We start from the raw sequence: 18,088 nt of genomic DNA on the forward strand, positions 1-18,088 counted from the left end.
TAATCATTTTCCATTACAAGATATGGCCTTGACAGGAATTATGCATTTTTTTTTTACAACTGAACCTGGTCAAATTCATGACACACCCTCATGATCAGGTCTTTTAAAGCAACCTTTATGTGAAGTCCAATTTTTCTCCATAAGAAAGGTGTAGACCTGACATAATTATGAAAGTGGTTTTTTTTTCCAATGACCTTGTATTTGCTCAAATGAACTTGGGTCAAAATCATGACACATCGTCGGGTCATATTAAGCAGTCTTTGTGTGAAGTAAGAACTTTTAATGATTCTCAGTAAGAATCATTATAGACCAGACACAAAGTTTGCACTTTTCCTTCCATTAATCTTGAACTTGGGCCTAAATCATGACACCCCCCTAAGTCATAAGCAATCTTTTTGTAAAGTGAGAACTTGCAATGTTTCTCTATAAAAAATATGGACTGAATTCAAATTTTTGCACTTTTCCTTCTGGTGACCTTGAACTTGCTCAAATGACCTTTGATCAAAATCATGACACACCCTCAGATCATAAGCAATCTTTATGTGAAATAGGAATGTCAAACGTTTCTTGAACTGGACTTGAATGATGATTGCTCAGACAGACAGATGGATGGACAAGGTGATTCCTACATAAATACCCCCTTAACTTTGTTTGTGAGGGGTATAATTACCTCAATCATGAAGCCTCCATAATTAAATACCAGGTAAGCATATGTATTGTTTCAAATATTAACACTGTTAAAATAAATAAGCATTTGGAAGTTTACAGTATAATTAATACTTTATTGCTGTTTGACAGTACAACCTCTTGTTTCCTCTTGTACATTGAGTATTGTAAAAAAGCTCCCACTCAACAACAAACAGGAGTAAACATATGCACAAAATTATATTAATGATACAGTATATATATATGATATATATATATGATAAAATGATATATATTGGTTCAGGTGTATAGAAATATTATGTAGAAACAAAAATTGAAGCAAGTTTGAAAGTATATAATACTATATAGTAACTCCATGAATGTAACAAAAAATGTCGATACTTTTATTCACATACATAATGCACTATCATTAATGGAAAGGACTGTGGGAACCCGTGTATATTCTGTGAAATCATTTAAATTCGTGGGGGCCAAGTTTCGTGGATCGTTGGTTTTTTGCTTATTCGTGGGGATGTAATTTCTTGGATGTGTTGGTTTTCAGTTTTAATAACTATTACAAAACTTGTTTTCGTGGGGGAGGACTACCCACGAAAATTGAGCCGTCACAAATTTTAATGATTCCACAGTATCACACAGGTGAAGTGTATATATCACAGGTGTAAATATATCATGGGTGAACTGTATATATATCACACAAGTGTATATATATATATCACACATGTAAAGTCCCTTTCTTTAACCTTGATTGCTATTAACTCAGAACAACTGACTTCTAACATTGCATTCCCAAGTACATATATACAATTTCTGCCTGGAAGTAGAAAAAAATACTATAATTTACCATAAATATATTAGTATATTGCATTTATAATTCAATATATGACTTTGTAAAATATAACTACATGTTTATATATGGGCACATTTCAAAACAATACAAATTTTGATATTATCAATAATATTTACTACCTATAAATGTACTAAGGATAGAAAAATCTCTTAGAAAACATATAAATGTTACTACATCACAGTATATTTTATCTATTTTACATCACAATATAGGCATTTTGGCACAATTTTATTTGTGGTCTAGTGTACAAGTATGGAAAAGTTTTAAGGTAAGACAGTGTGTGTAGAGTCCATTAAATTACACCTGATTTTGTTTACGTATTATTACTAATGATAAAAAAAAAAAGAAAAAAAGGTTTAACTTTTCAGTGCCAAAGTAACTTCCCTTCGTTCCCTTGGAAAATTTGAAACAGTTTTTGAGTTAATTAAAACGAAAAGAATCGGAAATTTGCATCACTCACAAGATGTATCCTAGTACATATCCACCTGCTGACTTAATATGACACTAAATCGCATTACCGTGGTATATTCTAGATATGGATTTCGTTATACAACAAGAAATGCATATTTTTTTAAACACCATATGTTTAGATATTAATTGTAAAAACAGAAATAAAAAAAAAATGTACAGATGAAATAGTCATGACTGATGTAATTTGTGCAATCTGTTACTGGCATTTTGATTACAATTAAAAGAATATTTATACTCATTGATGAACCTAGAAACACTTGGAACAAGCTCATGTCACTATATACATGTAACATTTCATCAGAGTCAAAGATTTTTTTTACAATTAACAAAATCAATATTTCAGACTCTAAATGTTGTACCTGGTACAAAATGATGATCTCTCAAAGTACATGTACCAGGTACCTAGACTATCCGTTAGGATTTCGCTGTACTGTTATATACACATGAATGTACCTGTATTTCCTGTAAAAAGCATAACTAGAAAATCCTTCATAGATTTGCAGTACATAAAACGTACTAGCTTAAAGACATTTCTAGACAAAAATACTGATGCGAATTCTCCTGATGTGTAAAGAAACACTTGTTTGCCAGTCAATAGCACTCTAACAAAATCTAGGAAGCACAAAATGCAGTAAAGAAAAGCACTTGGAAGCAATGTTTCAACTGTAAATGGACAAATTTTGATATACGGCTTGATATGAGCTTAAATATACATGTCCTATATAAATGTGATAATTAGGGACATCCCTGAAATGATCAAAACTTTGCTCAATATATATTGAGTTATATCCATGTGCAGGGCAAACCCAAAAAGAAGTACATGTCAATATTCCTCATTATTCTCTCAAAACATTTTTTAACCATGATAGGTAGCCCCATCTTTGACAATCAAGATGCAAAAAGATTTTCAGATGTCAAATAACAACAAAACATATCAAAAATCTACATAGACTTATGAAATCATCAATAACATTGGCAACATAAATGACAATTACTTATCACACAGCTGGTTTATAATGATTTTTAAAAATATTTGTGGTTATCATTGAAATAACCGCACCATTAACAAAATTTGCATATGTAAAAAAATTTTTTAATTTCATATCAAAAACGTGACAAATGGGCGGAGCCTCTAACAAAGATATGACATCAGTATTCAACTGACCAATCACATCACTAGGACGACTGCCAATCAGTGAAGGAATGCCTCCCCATCCTCCATTTCCTTGCTTTTCTCTGGCTTGTCCTGTTTCTCCTTAGAACCTTTCCTCATGAAGGTCCAGGGGGCACTAAGTCGACTACGATTTGATTTATTGCTCTGTGTTGATATGCTCTCGCGAGGGCTCTGCATGCGTAATGGGGTGTTGGGGGTTCCCGGGGCTGATCGGGAGGTGTCGTGATCCTGAGAGAGGTTTGGGGTGACTAGTTTGAGCTCTAAGTGATTGCCGCACTGTCTGACAAGGGCCACTACCTCTTCATGTTTTGCCCATTTTGTGTCCTTTTCACCTACTGCTACCACTAAGTCTCCAACTTTGAGTTTTCCAATCTAAAATCAAAACAGAAAACTTTATCTATCATTACTTTCAAATACCAGTACTGTAAGTTAAAAAAAACCCAATAACTGTAAAACTTTAATACATGTATATGTATATAATAACTTTGATTTCGACAGATATTATTACACTTATGAATATTTATGAATTTCATGGATATCTGTACAAATTAACGGACAGCCTATCAGAGAGTTTTGTTTTCCCTTACCTCTGCAACACTTCCTGGCTCCATCTCTGCCACCCTCACAGGGGCATCTCCACGGACGCTAAACCCGAATCCTTGGTCCGGGTTACGATCCAGAGTTACTGTTCTTGGTGCAGACCACTCATTTTTAGCATTAAATATAGTGATGGGACCCTTAAATTTAAAAATTAAATTTTACATTTTACTCATACCTATACACATGAAAAAAGAACAAGATCTATGAAGGTAAATACATGAAATACAAAAGGCAATCCTTCAAAATAGTAGTTCAGAGGACATTGTTATACCAGTCGTTTGAAGATATCCACCACACTAATATTTCTGAACTCAGGGGAGATCGGAGACACATTCTGAGTAGTTTTGGGGTTTATTATAGGGAACATTAAGATCTCTGTGAAATCATCCTCCTCTTCTAAAGAGGAAAACTTTTCCAAGCACCTGTATCAAAAAAACGTTTTAGTTATTTCTATGAACAACTAGCATGCTTCAATTACTAGTAACACAGCTCTGCTTTATCATATTTGATAAACAAACAAACTTTGTCATTTCACATTTTATTTTTATTTCCTTTTTTACCTGTCATGAGCTTTTTTCAGAATTTCCTGAAATGTGTCAATTTTCCGAAGCTGTTTACACAAGTCGTGTAATCGCATTGCTTCTTCATGGCAGTTTAGGGCTCCTTTTAAATGGGCCTTTCCTACAAAACAGATGAAACATTATTATCAAGTGAAGTCCTATGGACCTTTCTCTGTACTGTAAACTGTTCTCAAGTACATTTACTTTAAACCAACTATTACCTGTACTAGTATTTGCGACAACTTTGTTTCGCAATTTACTGGAGATGGTTCGCACCAGCAAATTTTCCTGATCAAGATGTATATAATCTGGAGATTATAATACCATAGGTATTTGAGGACTAATTTGTGGTGAGAAATATTTGTGTCAGTGAGGGCAGATGCTCTTACGTACCTTGCAAAAATTTCTCCACACAAATAAAAGTTGGTTATCATATATATGAGAGCAGTACTGACCGAGCGTGATCCTGTCCTCCTGAGTTTGAGGGACACTGAGTCTGTTGTTCTCTGTGTCCACTTCTTTGGTGTTCTGTAAAGCATCCATGAACTCAGACAAAGACTGACTGTCATTCTCATCTAGGGAATAAAATCACCATGAGGTAGAGATAAACAGATTTCAACCATAATTACATGCATCTTCCCTTCTCTGGATAGCATTGTTATGGCAGTTACAGACTATAACAGCCAACTAGAGTTTTGTAAATTTTTTGTTTTTGTAACATTTCCAGAAGTTACCCATACAAAGTAATGATTTACTGTGGAATCATTAGATTTCGTAGTGGCTCAATTTTCGTGGAATTCGTAGGTACCTCTCATCCACGAAATAACATCCTCCACAAATTGATAAATTAGGGTAATGAAGTCATAATTCCTTTTGTAGATATATGAGAATACACGAAATTACGTCCCCAAGAACCTGTAAAATTTAAGCCATCCTCGAAAATTGGTCCCCACGAAATTTAATGATTCCACAGTACTCATTATTTAAATTTTATTTTTAACCAGGCTTTGTGGATTTTAAGAATTTTGAGCTGACATGATTTAAGAGTTCCTTCCAAGGGGACTCACACTCACCTGCAAACTCTATGATAGCAGTGGCCATATGAGTGTGAGCAAGGGCCATGTAATACTGTGCTTTAACTGTTGCCATGGAAACCCATGAGTAGGGGATGTAATCCTTGACCGGCTCTGCAGTCATAAGTAACTTTGTGTCGTCATACATCTGTGAAACCTGTGCACATAAAAGAAAACCAAACATTGAATAGGACTGCATGTACACAGCAACACTTAAAAATAGAAACAACCAAGTCTATCATTTTTTCAGACATAAAGTGAAGAAATAATAAAAGTTTACTTATGTTTATACACAATAAAATGCATGCTTATATGATCTAACCTCTTAGCTTTTTTGCTTAGTGAAAAGGAATGGGCTGCGTTTTACAAAGAACTCAATTAAGACAAAGTCATAAATATTTTCAGTCTTGTGGAATGATCTTTGGCGAACAAAATTTATATAAAACCATTAATTTACCATTATTTTGATTTCTATAATTATGTTTTACAGCATTTAAATATTGATTACTTATTGATTAGCCCTGGAACATTGGACACATTAAATGGTAATGAATGAAGATTACATTTCCATGATGCATTTGAATTCCCTCTATCAGAGCACATGCTTACCACAACTGCTTCCTGTGCTGCTCGAACATTACTCAGAAGTCCATTGTTACTGTTGCTGCCGAGGACTTTACACTCAAACACACATTCCTGAGCCTGACTCTGTTTACAATGAATGAAGAATCATTACATGTAACAGAATAATAGAAAATATATACCGGTATACATGATCTCTAAACATACTGTAATAGTGGTTATTTACGTGTGGAGGAAATTTACACTAGTTATGCGGTAATCATAAAAACTGCCTAAAATACCCCCACACGTTATGATAAAAAATCAAAACTCATCACTCATAAGCAAATTTAATACACACCCGTATTGTTTGACAATAAAAAATGCATACCTAACCACCAGTGAAATAACCACTTTTACAGCAGGTCAATATACAAGTAAGTTTGTATTTAAAACAGAGAGATGAGTGGAGTTATTGGGCTGATTTTGAATGCACTGTGTGGTATGTCACGGTTCTTTGGGGGTACTGACCATCATGAGCTGGATGAGCATGGTGAGAGTGTGGGGCTGCATGTCCATGCTGGGGGCGTTAGTGAAGTGATTGTGTAGGTAACGGAACGTCCCCGCCGCTTTCTGGAAATAACTGATGGCATCCTGTATCCCAGCATGACTTGTTCTGTCCTAAAACAATAATTATAAATGATTTTCAATTAAATAATCATATAAGACAGTGTTTCCTTGAGTATTAGTTGATGTAAAAAGATCACAAATAGCAAAATAAAGATATTCACTCAATTATTTAGTTACCGGTAATTCCTTTACTGTTATAAATGATTGTGTACTATTTTGTTCTCAATAAAATTCCTATTGTTTAAAGATTCTCAGAGGTATGTGACCTTGTGCCAACTGATTACCTGTTTACACCCTATCTGTGTGTATAAAGCACCAATATTGAACAAAACACTGCCTTTCTCAAACCCCATTGTCTTCTGAGTTTTTGGTACACCAGTAAGGGAGTCATACCTAAAAAATTAACAACAGGTATATAAACTTAACAAAGAATTGATTCTGTGTCACATTAATTGCTTTACAAAAGAAATCGAACATATCTATAACAGCTGATCTCAACACAATGATAAACTGTCCCTGCTGATGGCAAGACCTTCTTTTGAAAATTTGAACCAATCCTGAAGTTTGACATAAAATCATTATCTAACATAGAGTACACCAAATTTTACTGATTGCTATTGTTTGCAATACACAATGTAGAAGCTGCTTTCTATAACACAAAAGTATCACTGTTTGGTAACTTTAGTGATATAGATTGCCTGTTAGCTAGTGGCTAGCTAGCCTGAAAACCTCATTAGCTTGATAGAGTGCTAGATGTGTAAGCCAGAGGACCTGGGTTAAACCCCGCAGCAGAGACTGTCTCTGTAACAATAGTTTTATACACGCTCAGATACCAGTACTCAACATGTTGTTTTACATACCAATGGAAGTGAGCACCAAGAACTCGGTCTGGGGGGAAGAATCGTTTTTCTATGAAGTGTAGCTGGTTAAAATATTCAATCAAAAGGTCCACACCTGACTCATTTCTCTGAGGTGTCCGCATGTCCTATAAATCAACAAACACAAAAATTATGGGTACTGCAGAGTTTTACAATGTTTCATTGCCAATGATATCTGATACTGCATAATCATCATTGTATGTGGTCACTTAATGTTTGTAGACTTGGTGTAACCATTTACATTTGAATTTACACCTCCATGAACTTGCTGCATATATTACAATTTTAAGCAAAAAAGTGATTTATTTTGCAAAAATTGTTACTCAAAACATACTGTCCCAGGGAACTAGTAATTTACAAATAGATTTCAAATACCAGTCTAGAAGAAATTATCAATACCTTATTATCAGCATCACATTTACCTGTGTACCTGTGTATTGAGTATCAAATTTACCTGTCTGAGGTCACAGAGTTCCTGGATTTCTCTCTCATACTGAGTTCCATCCTCGCTATAGTGTTCCAAAATGAAGTCCTAGAAATAAAGAAAATATAATTAAAAGTCTATCCAAGCATGGTAAATGGTGTATGGCATATTTTAGGTATGAATTGAGTAATAATTTCCTCTTTTTTTACAACTTATAGGGAAACTATCAATAAAAAGTAATCCTCATTCATTGGCAAGAAGTAAAACAACTGACCATCATTTTGTTGAAGCTTTATATATGAAATTTCTTTTTCGTTTCTCTTTTTACTTGACATGTTTATTTGTATTCAAGGATTTTCATTTTTACTATAATTCAGCCATATCCAACTGTAAGAATCATTCTAATGCAGTGTGTTCATAGCATGTTTTAAAATTTTGTACATATCAAGTATGTAGGTATAAGTATGTGCATGTACTAGCCTTGATGGGGACGGCTAAATCACACTCCGTGGTCTCCTTCAGACCCAAGGGGATCATGGGAACATTGTGAAGCCCACTGCAATTACAACAATTTGATATTTAGAAAAAACAGTGAAACATTTCTACTTTCATTACACATTTTAAACTTGTTATCAGTGAACTAATAAAATTGAAGGTACATGTAGATAATTATGATGCCTATCTATTAAGATTTATATTTAATAAACATTCATTTTGAACCCTGAAATATCTCCCTTTTTTCAAAAGGAAGTCTAGAATAACATGTTTCATTAATGATGAATCAAGCTATTATTACTTATTATGAAATCTTATTTGAAATGCCACAAATATTTCCTTACTAAGCTTTTGATTACAACGTAAAATAATGACACCTCCCTCATTCACACACCCTTCAGGTGAATTCACATCGAGTGTAGTGTACTAACAACCATCACGCTCCACTGACCAAATTTACACCTATTTTATGGCTAGGGCCGTTAACAGGATATAGCATAATTGTCGCTATCATTGATTCATATTATTAGGACTAGACACCCAATTCCCTGTCCGAGCACTGAGCGATTTAAAAAATATGTCTCACACACATACAATTTAAATATCTGAGTGAATAACCTAAGACTAGCAGAATGAAAGTCCCAAACTGAAGTATTCATTGAAAATATGAATAGATTATTCAGTATCCTGAGGTCATAGTACTTCTCTGTGAAAAGTATGCCAGGTGATTCACTTTTAAATCTTGAGGCCGTTATTAACCACAGCTGAAAAACTTTACCAAATGTCTATTTAGTGAAACTACCTTAAAAGCTCTCAATTTCCTTTCTTGGCATAATTAATTTTCTCATTTCATCTCCATCCCTTAACCTCAAGAGATAAAAGAAAGATGAATTACGGTAAATTTCCATATTTGGGAATGGAATGCTTCGTGGTACTTTAAAGTGGTTGCAATTAAAATTCCATACAATGTTTTCTAATTTGCATGTTAACTTGGGTTTGCACACATTTTTAAAGGGAAAACAAAATTATTGGCAAATATTTGAGGCTCAAAACAGTTGTTGACAATTAAATAACAGAAAAAAATCATAACTGAATACCAATCACAGAATCTTTCAAATCTAGTACAGGTATGGGAGCATTGTACATATGAGCTATAGACATCGCATTATCCAAAGTTTTCAGATCATTACTTATTGAATTCTCGTTTACATATTTAATACATCAATTTAATAAATGGCATTGTAACTTATATTAGTATACACAAGCACTACCACGGCTAATTATCTTGTCTTTTTAACGACTGCCATCTGAGCAGTAGTTTTGGGAATTTACTGTTTGTATTTTATATTTTCATGGCACATGTTTTGGCATGCATACATCCAGCCACTGTTTCTTTATCTCACTGAGGAGACAGACTAAATAGCTCACAGTTTTTTATTACCCCTGCATGTAAATGTACCTTCCTAGACTGATGGCAATACAATATGACAACTGTACTTATGGATGTGTACTATGTGATAATAAGCTACTAACTACTAGAATGTTCTTATTTATAGGTACATGTATTGCCTTCTACTGTATTTAAAATCTGCACAAACAATTTTATATTATATGTATTTCAAACAACAATATTCCTAAATAAGTACATATATATAAAATATGTTGTGTCTCCATGCCAGGCATTTCCAATACATCATTGAAAGAATTAAACTTGGCCTTGTTCATGGTATAATAATTTCATGGTCAAGATAAAATAATGCTACATCATACTAGGTGTCAGATTTTGAGGTTCTGTGACAACTTGACGAATGGCTGGTCTCTGTATCACGACATTGAGATCGACACCGCTATAACTGGCCCTCATTAAGAGGCTACAATAAGACACCATCATAAGTCGTTCTCATAAAGAAGCAACAATAAGACACTAACTGCATGACCCTAAAATAAACAGGCAAGATCTGCCTTAAAGGGGAACCTAACCCCCCAAACCCAGGTAGAAACACAAAACAAATCAACAAGCACCAGCCATATTACATCTCAGAACCATGATAAATCCTGCAGTTATGTAAGAGCGGGGCAGTGGTCATAAATCTGCATAAATTACCACCTGCTACGAAAAAAAATTCACAAGCTTATGTATTTGACGCCTGCTCAAAATGAATGTACATTTCATTGTTAATGTTTCAATTAACTCTAACCTAAAGCAATTTAAACGTAATCGTTTTCTAAATGATTAGTAAAAGTTAATTCTGATTATGTAATAGGTATTTCAAACGAAGAGTATCAACTAAACTGCCCAGTGTGTGCTATCGGTATCTACGTGTGTACACATTAAGGTAACTATCGTACATCTGGTACATATATCTTCAGCAGGTGTTCCACATCTTCTATTAACCCAGATATTTGCATGTAAATCTCTGGCAAGCTCTACATGTACCTGATTATTTTGAGACGGTAATTATTCATGACCTAAAAATAATAAGTGAACCTACATTCAATTCTTCAGACCTTCATTAGAAATGTAAATACATGTATATGGGCTGGAACACTTCATTGAACTAAATATGAAAATAAAAAGGATCTAAATATAATATGCTTAAATATAGGCCAAAAATAAAACCAAGATAAATTACCCCATTTACTCAGTGCATGCGATTATGTGAAGAGAAGACTAGCTACAATGCATGCGGTAAGGAATTCTTTTTGGTGACTAGGATTGTATAATAATTTGCAGGTATCGTGCAGTCAACATTTAGATTGCATAAACAGCAGAGGTCCCAGGGCCTCTGGAGAAAGATAAATCAATACAGACATACCACTTGTTGAGTCCTTAGCTATGACGGACAATGCAATGCAAGTGACAACTAAATATACCTGCATACGTTCACCGACAGAAAATATTCATCTCTCGAAAAGCTAAACAAAGATTTTATTCTTCTTGAAGTTTTAAATCTCTAGGATTTGAGTGAAGTTTATTGCATATGGCTATAAATTGTCCTAACAAATAAATGTAAAACTGTATATTGATTCCGTAAGGAAAAATTCTCTTTTTTTAAAGCTGATTTCTATGCATCAACAATGACTGAACAAAACCGCATTATGTCTGTCTACAGAGAGAAATGTCACTGAATAAAAAGGTTCAGGAATTTAAAGATTTCTTACTAACTCAGCACAAACAAGAAAGCTACACTTAATAATCGCAAAACTAACAAAGAAAATCTACTGAAGCTTGACTCAGTGGAAACCAGTGATGGAGTTTGATCAAATGTAAGGCTGGAGTTCCCAGAGCAGTGTAAGGTTGGAGTTCCCAGAAGGAAGTGAGGTCTCTCTGCTCACTGGTCTATCAAAGACATGATGATGAATCTGTCCACAACAAATCCACCAATCTCTGTCATTTACTGTTATGAACAGGACAATTTACCTTTTGACCCTTTCTAGCTAAGGAATCTCACTCTCATTTCAAACTACATTGTACATGTAGCTGTATAGTAAGATTACTGTTAATTTCAATCTAGCCAAGCATTTCAAATTGTATCCCTTCATCTCCCTAAAAGATAAGAATTTATATGGAGGACACTTGGCTAGCAATATAGATGATTAGCTCCTTACAACACATGTACCACAAAAAGGTTTTTATCCTTTCTTTAACTTCCGTTTGATCATTTTTTACTTCTGGACTTATCTATATGTATACATTATTTTGAAGGCACTGGATTCCATTAAATCATGCAAAGACAAAATAAGGAAGCTACCGAAATCATCATAAAGTTCATGATCCTGCCATCTTCCTTAATTACAGTAAAATGCATCCTCTGATGCATAAATGAAGAACATAAACTTAAAATGTTCATACTAAAAGCAGAATTTAACAGTTCTCTATTTAAGGTCTTTCGACTGTCGCATGACGTCATTGGGAGCATTCCGGAATATTTTACCATTATCGGTTATAATAATAGTTTTATGTGATGCATGGTTTTGCCAATTTTTCTTGATTTAACTTGTGTTTTAGACATTTTAAGCTGTGTAAAGTGAAATGACACTAATGTTGTACATACATGTAGGAAAAGTCGAAAGAGACTACAATTCATAATTTTTTACCCATGAAGGTAAACATTTCTTAGCAGATTTCGACAGGAGATATAATGAGTTACAAATGTACCAATTTTCAGTGAGTTTGCACCATTATTTCAAAAGTTATAGACGTTTTTTTGCTAAACTGTACTTATTTATGGTTGAAAAATTGTATCAAAATTCACTCTAAATGTGATGGCTTTCATACTGGCAAGTTTAAATGGCCTTTAAATGTTAAAATACATAAAATAAAGGATTGCGATTAATTTCTTTTAAATATTGCTTTATCATACAGAAATCAGTAAAAAAAAAATGTGATCTTTGATTGGAGAGCAGCCGTCGCTATAATTGCCCTTAGAGTGTACCTGTGTTAGCTCCTACAGCATGAACAAAATATTTGCAACATACCAATATTTAAGTTCAATTTGAATGTTTACATATTAATCTTCAGATTTAAACAAACATTACACAGATTTAACCATAAAAACATCAAGGGTGGAGAAGCCTTAATCGTGTTTTATCATCATGCGTAATTGCTTTTTTGTGATGCCTTAACACTATTAGTTTCATTGCAGGGTTTGTGTACAAAGAAAGGGAGAAAATATCTTGAATAAAACCAGGATTTGAACCACAGCCTTCAAGCTCCACCATCAGAACACTCTGGTAGCAAAGATGATGAATTCCTTACAACATGTGTCACAAAACGGTGTTTGTCCTTTCATTACATACATGCAAGACATATATTTATTATAAATGTCCATACTTAAACAATCTTATTGTCAACAGCCATTGTATCATGTTGATACAACTAAGTCTTTGTATAATGTAGACACATAATATTAGCTTTATAATCATGTGTATCATGCTGTTTGGTCATTTTGACACCCTGGCAGGACATATGTACCATGTAGATATAACGATGCTTACTTTTCATGCTGGTACACCAGAACATCACTGTTCAGATCGGAGAGTTCCTCCTTCAGTAGCTGAATGTTGGAGTTGAAAAAGGACAACTCGACTGCTACCAACTCCTTCAGTCGTTTGTTGCCAGTGGCTCTGAAATTAGAAGCAGAAAACTTGTATACTGGAAGCTTATGGTAATTTAGGCACCAAACTCAAAGGCATAATCTAATTAAGATTTTCGTCATAGAATTTCTGTCTCAATAAACAGGTTACTTGATAATCATACTGTTTCTATGTAGGTAAATTTTCACTTTTATACCACAAACTGTGATTCAATATGCCAGTACCCTACCAGTGTTTAAAGTCCCAAAAGTCGGACTGCTGAGCAAGCAATTTTTTTTTTGCATAAAAGTACTGTAGATTTATGAACGACCTGTTGAGGCATTCATTGTATCAATTATAAACATTTCATTATGCAAACTGCTCTCACACACGAATCCCAATGTGGCAGTGTGTGCCAGTAAACATGGTAAAGCAGAGTCACAAATGTCACTTGGAAGAAGTACCACACAGAACCGGCATACAGCTGGCTGGTAATTACAAACTACATATCTTAGACTACGAAATCTCTTGTTTCTTTTATTCACCGGCATTGACAATAAAAGCCAAAAATTCATCATAATAAAGTAAAAAAAAAACTTTTTTCCAAAACAAAACAACTCTAATTAATTTCAAAAGTGTCTTTTAATATCACCTTTCAGGTCAAAGTCATCGAGGATTTCCTTGAATACTTTAATTGAGTCTTGCATAATAGTGTATAAGATAGCTACATCAGAGCTAGATTATATAGAAACAATAACACTCAGGTAGAGAATATACCTGTACAAATTCTCTGCTCCATTCCGCATACGAAGTTCTCGATTAATTTGATCGTTAACCTTGGATCTCCGAGACTGAAGTTTGCCTCTAGCTGTGGAAATGAGTGGATCTGAACCCTGTAAAAACATTATAGACAATGTAACTAATAATTATAGGGCGATCAACAAAAACAGGCTCTACAGCCCTTGAGTTAACCAAGCTCAGAGCCGGCTAGGTAATGGCTTGATGGTTTGTAATACCTGAATCTCTGTTTGTGCAGAGCTTACAACAAAACAAACTCTGCTCTTTTAATTGAACTTCCCAAAGATTGCAGTAATTAACATATCTTCAAACTGTCAGAAATGGGATAGTGCCAAATGCAATAAAAATTAGGAAGATGGTGCTGATGCCTTTGAAAGCTGTGCATGTAGACCTATAAGCTTTCAAAATAAAAGATGGGGAAACAATTTGTGTGTGTGTTTATGTTGCCAAAATTACAGGGCAGAAAAAATTCTAAAGTAAAATCCGGCCTCAGGAAAGTAAACAATCTTGGATGTGTATCTTGTGATAATGAAATAAATCACTGATCCCCTGGTACTGGGTGATTTTGCTGCAATAAAACCTCCCACAATGTGGTCAAATTCAAGCAGAGTTCTGGACATGGCAGATTTTATCATATGACCATTTACATATAAAGTTGTTCATCAGAAAAGCACTTTACATGGCAAACTATTTTGTGAGCATTTGATATGTTTTATACCATTGAAAATTAAAAGCAACTTTCATTTGGCTTTCAGAGTTAAAACTTTAAGCATCAAAGAGAAGTATATGCAGTAATAAACTATAATTCATCATTCAGTTTTAATGTGAATAAAACAAAGCATATGCTCCAATACTTGGTTTTCAAATATACAAGTCTCGACAAAGCACCTATTCTTCAGATTAGCAGGACAGCCATTTAAAGGTAAACGAAATCCTGACCCAACATTATTCTGTCAATAATTATCACTTGTCTAAGGAATCCCCCATGTGCACTTATATGGGTCTTTAAGCCATTGTATTGACAGTATCTAACAGTTATCTGTCTGAGATACCTGGGGCTCCTTGACTTCTAAACAAACCTCTTAGCATTCAATAACATCTCTATAATCTGAAAGTTAAAATGGGGTATTCTCTTTCAAATCCATGGTATTCTCTTTCAAATCCATGACAAGTTGTAGGGGAAAAAAAGGTTCTGCTTTTCTATGTGTTTGTATCACTTAGGCGAGACATGCATTGGAGAGAGAGAGAGAGAGAGAGAGAGAGAGAGAGAGAGAGAGAGAGAGAGAGAGAGAGAGAGAGAGAGAGAGAGAGAGAGAGAGAGAGAGAGAGAGAGAGAGAGAGAGAGAGAGAGAGAGAGAGAGAGATGGTACAGTCACTCAGTCAGGTGTATTCTAATCAGATTAAGGAAGTTTTGATAAATCAGGAAGTATAAATCCAATCATCATCAGGTAAACAAGTCACCCCTTCCTTTAATTCAATTCAAGAGTTTAAAATAGCTGTAAAAGCCTTGATGCTTTGAAAGATTTTCTCATGATAAAACTGTCATCAAATTTCCTCCATCAGGAAAATACACATGTACACAAACATCAAATGTGAGCTTTTTAATTTATGGGATAAAAAGCAAGATCTTACATTACTTTTATAAAATAAGTAAGAATGCTGATTAGATTCTATTCTCAACAAGCATAATTTAAGGGAGAGGCCAAATTAAATTAGAGAACTTGCGCCCAATCCCTATTGCATATAAGGGAAATAAAAATATGTTCACATCAAAAAATATAAACTGAAGATAGAAATATACAATGGCATAGAAAACAGTTAAAACCTATTTTACTGTAAAAACGTATCTACCTTTCCGTTCATGTTGGCGGCCTACAGATCACTACCTTGACTTGAGAAATTTGTAAGATTTTCAGGTATCTAACTACGTTTTACAGAATTCCATAACACAAGCTAGTCTCCGTGTAAAACTTGGCCCCTCTAAATTCTTTATGGATTACTGGGATACAGATAAAATAACAATGGCAGCTGGGGTAGCCCATTTTACCTTTTTATCAAAACTTTTTTTTAAACCTTTTGAACCCAAAAGGTGCAAACATCATGGAAACAATGGGGTTCACACCCCTCTAATGTTACCCTGAAAGACGGAGTATATCTTGTGTTTTTCCACATTTAAATATCCAACATCAAAAAGCCATAGATCTTTCTTTGATTATGCAATGTGGTAATTGAATTTTCATTTTTTTTTTTTATTTCAATGTGTACAAATGGAACTTGGGAAAACTCTTCAGTGAAAGAGAAATAAATGAATATAAGTCTTGTAACAGCCATTTTTATCTATTTTTTTTTTCGGTAGATGTAAAATACTCTAAGTTATATCTATCACACTAAGATATCTCAAACAACTTTAAATATCAAATAAATCAAAGATAAAACAGGCATAAAAATATCTGTATAAATAAAGAGAACAAGCTCCAATTAAGGTTTTCTCTTTTTTCCTTTTTTTCTTCCTCTTTCTCTCTGTTCTTTGTATTAATTCTTTCTCTCCTTTTCATGTTTTAAATGAAAAGCTTCAATATTATAGCTGATTATTCATTACAGATACATGTAACAATATAAAGCCCCTATAATTTTGGCTTGTTGTAAATCCAGTTACAAAAAAAAACTCCTTCAGCATTAATTATTATACTTGGGAAAAGAACCTTTCTAATTGTATCATAATACTCAGTTCATTTTGGGTCTTAATTAACCCATGCTAACATTGCTTGGCCCGCATCTGTTTGGTACAGTCAAAGTTTAATTGGTAAACCTTCAGGGCAACTGCGGTACTGCTCTTTTGCAGGGAAAATTGACATTATAAAGTTTTGTAAAAATCTGAGGTAAGGTCAATTGTACTAAAACTTCACCAAACTATAATAAATTTGCCCTGCAAAAGTACAGTACCAAAGTTGATACAAATAAAAGTAGCATAGTACAGTTAATGCACAGAGAGCACACTTCCATTAAAACTGTAATTTTCTATAAACTTTCAAAAGACATAAATTAATGATTAAAAGTTATCAAAACTGGTGTATTTGTACACTTGAGACAGTACAGTAAAAAAAAATAATAGAAAAACTGTATAGTCTTTTCATGTTTATCAACTGAAGTTCAACTGGCCATTACACAGATACTATTTCCATTTCAAATTCCACTTTTATCTCAATTGTTATGCAAATATTGTCAATTTAATAAAAAATATCTATTGCAATGATAGCTAGGAAAGAGTCAGTCTATGTACAATGGAATACTTTTAGTTGTTAATTCTACTCTCTAGACTCTTTCAGTGGTTTTTACTTTTACAAATTATAATGACATTTTACAAAAATATGTACAATGTATCCTTATAAACACGATATGCATACACATGTACACACAAAATTCAAGTGCCCGGGACTGTAGGCCTGTGACTGTGGTAGTTATTTTCGATCCATGAAATTGCCATATTCTCTCCCCCCAAAACCAACATCATAGTACGTAACGTGCATAACTGAATTTTCTCTATGAGGTAAACTATACCATGTTAACCGCAATGTATTACCTTTCTTCTGCCTTTGAGGGCCTCGTTGGCCGTAAATCCATTTGTATGTGTGACACTCATTCTCCAAGAGTATCATTTAGACGGTCTAATCATTCTAACAAGTTTGAAAGTTTTCACTCCATATCCTCCTCAACATTCCCATACTTTTTAGATAACCTCTGACCGCTGTGCATGACGTCACATGCCAGAGGGAGCAGTTATTATTCTAAAAATTCTTGACTCGCTTGACAAAAATTCAATATTTTGTCTTAAAAC

The 18,088-nt window shown here is 34.0% G+C and overlaps 1 protein-coding gene across 2 annotated transcripts; it reads right to left on the reverse strand.

Moving 5' to 3' along the window:
• Positions 1–761: 761 nt before the first annotated feature.
• On the reverse strand, positions 762–18,011 carry LOC105329400 (rhophilin-2-B). Of its 2 annotated transcripts, none has more exons than XM_011430636.4 (15): positions 17,834–18,011; positions 14,233–14,348; positions 13,378–13,506; positions 8,365–8,440; positions 7,915–7,992; positions 7,443–7,567; positions 6,867–6,975; positions 6,484–6,633; positions 6,001–6,099; positions 5,392–5,548; positions 4,774–4,893; positions 4,319–4,439; positions 4,030–4,180; positions 3,746–3,895; positions 762–3,530 (listed from the first exon to the last, which is right to left on the reverse strand). In XM_011430636.4, the coding sequence occupies exons 1-15, from the start codon at positions 17,891–17,893 to the stop codon at positions 3,177–3,179; spliced, it is 1,995 nt and encodes a 664-aa protein (XP_011428938.3). In that variant the 5' UTR covers positions 17,894–18,011; the 3' UTR covers positions 762–3,176. The 2 variants fall into 2 exon arrangements, with proteins under 2 accessions (XP_011428938.3, XP_034338919.2); XM_034483028.2 differs by lacking the exon at positions 17,834–18,011 and adding an exon at positions 16,105–16,236.
• Between the last annotated feature and the right edge of the window lie 77 nt (positions 18,012–18,088).

Source organism: Magallana gigas, chromosome 3, assembly GCF_963853765.1.
Source record: "Magallana gigas chromosome 3, xbMagGiga1.1, whole genome shotgun sequence".
In the NCBI taxonomy this organism is placed as follows: Eukaryota; Metazoa; Mollusca; class Bivalvia; order Ostreida; family Ostreidae; genus Magallana; species Magallana gigas.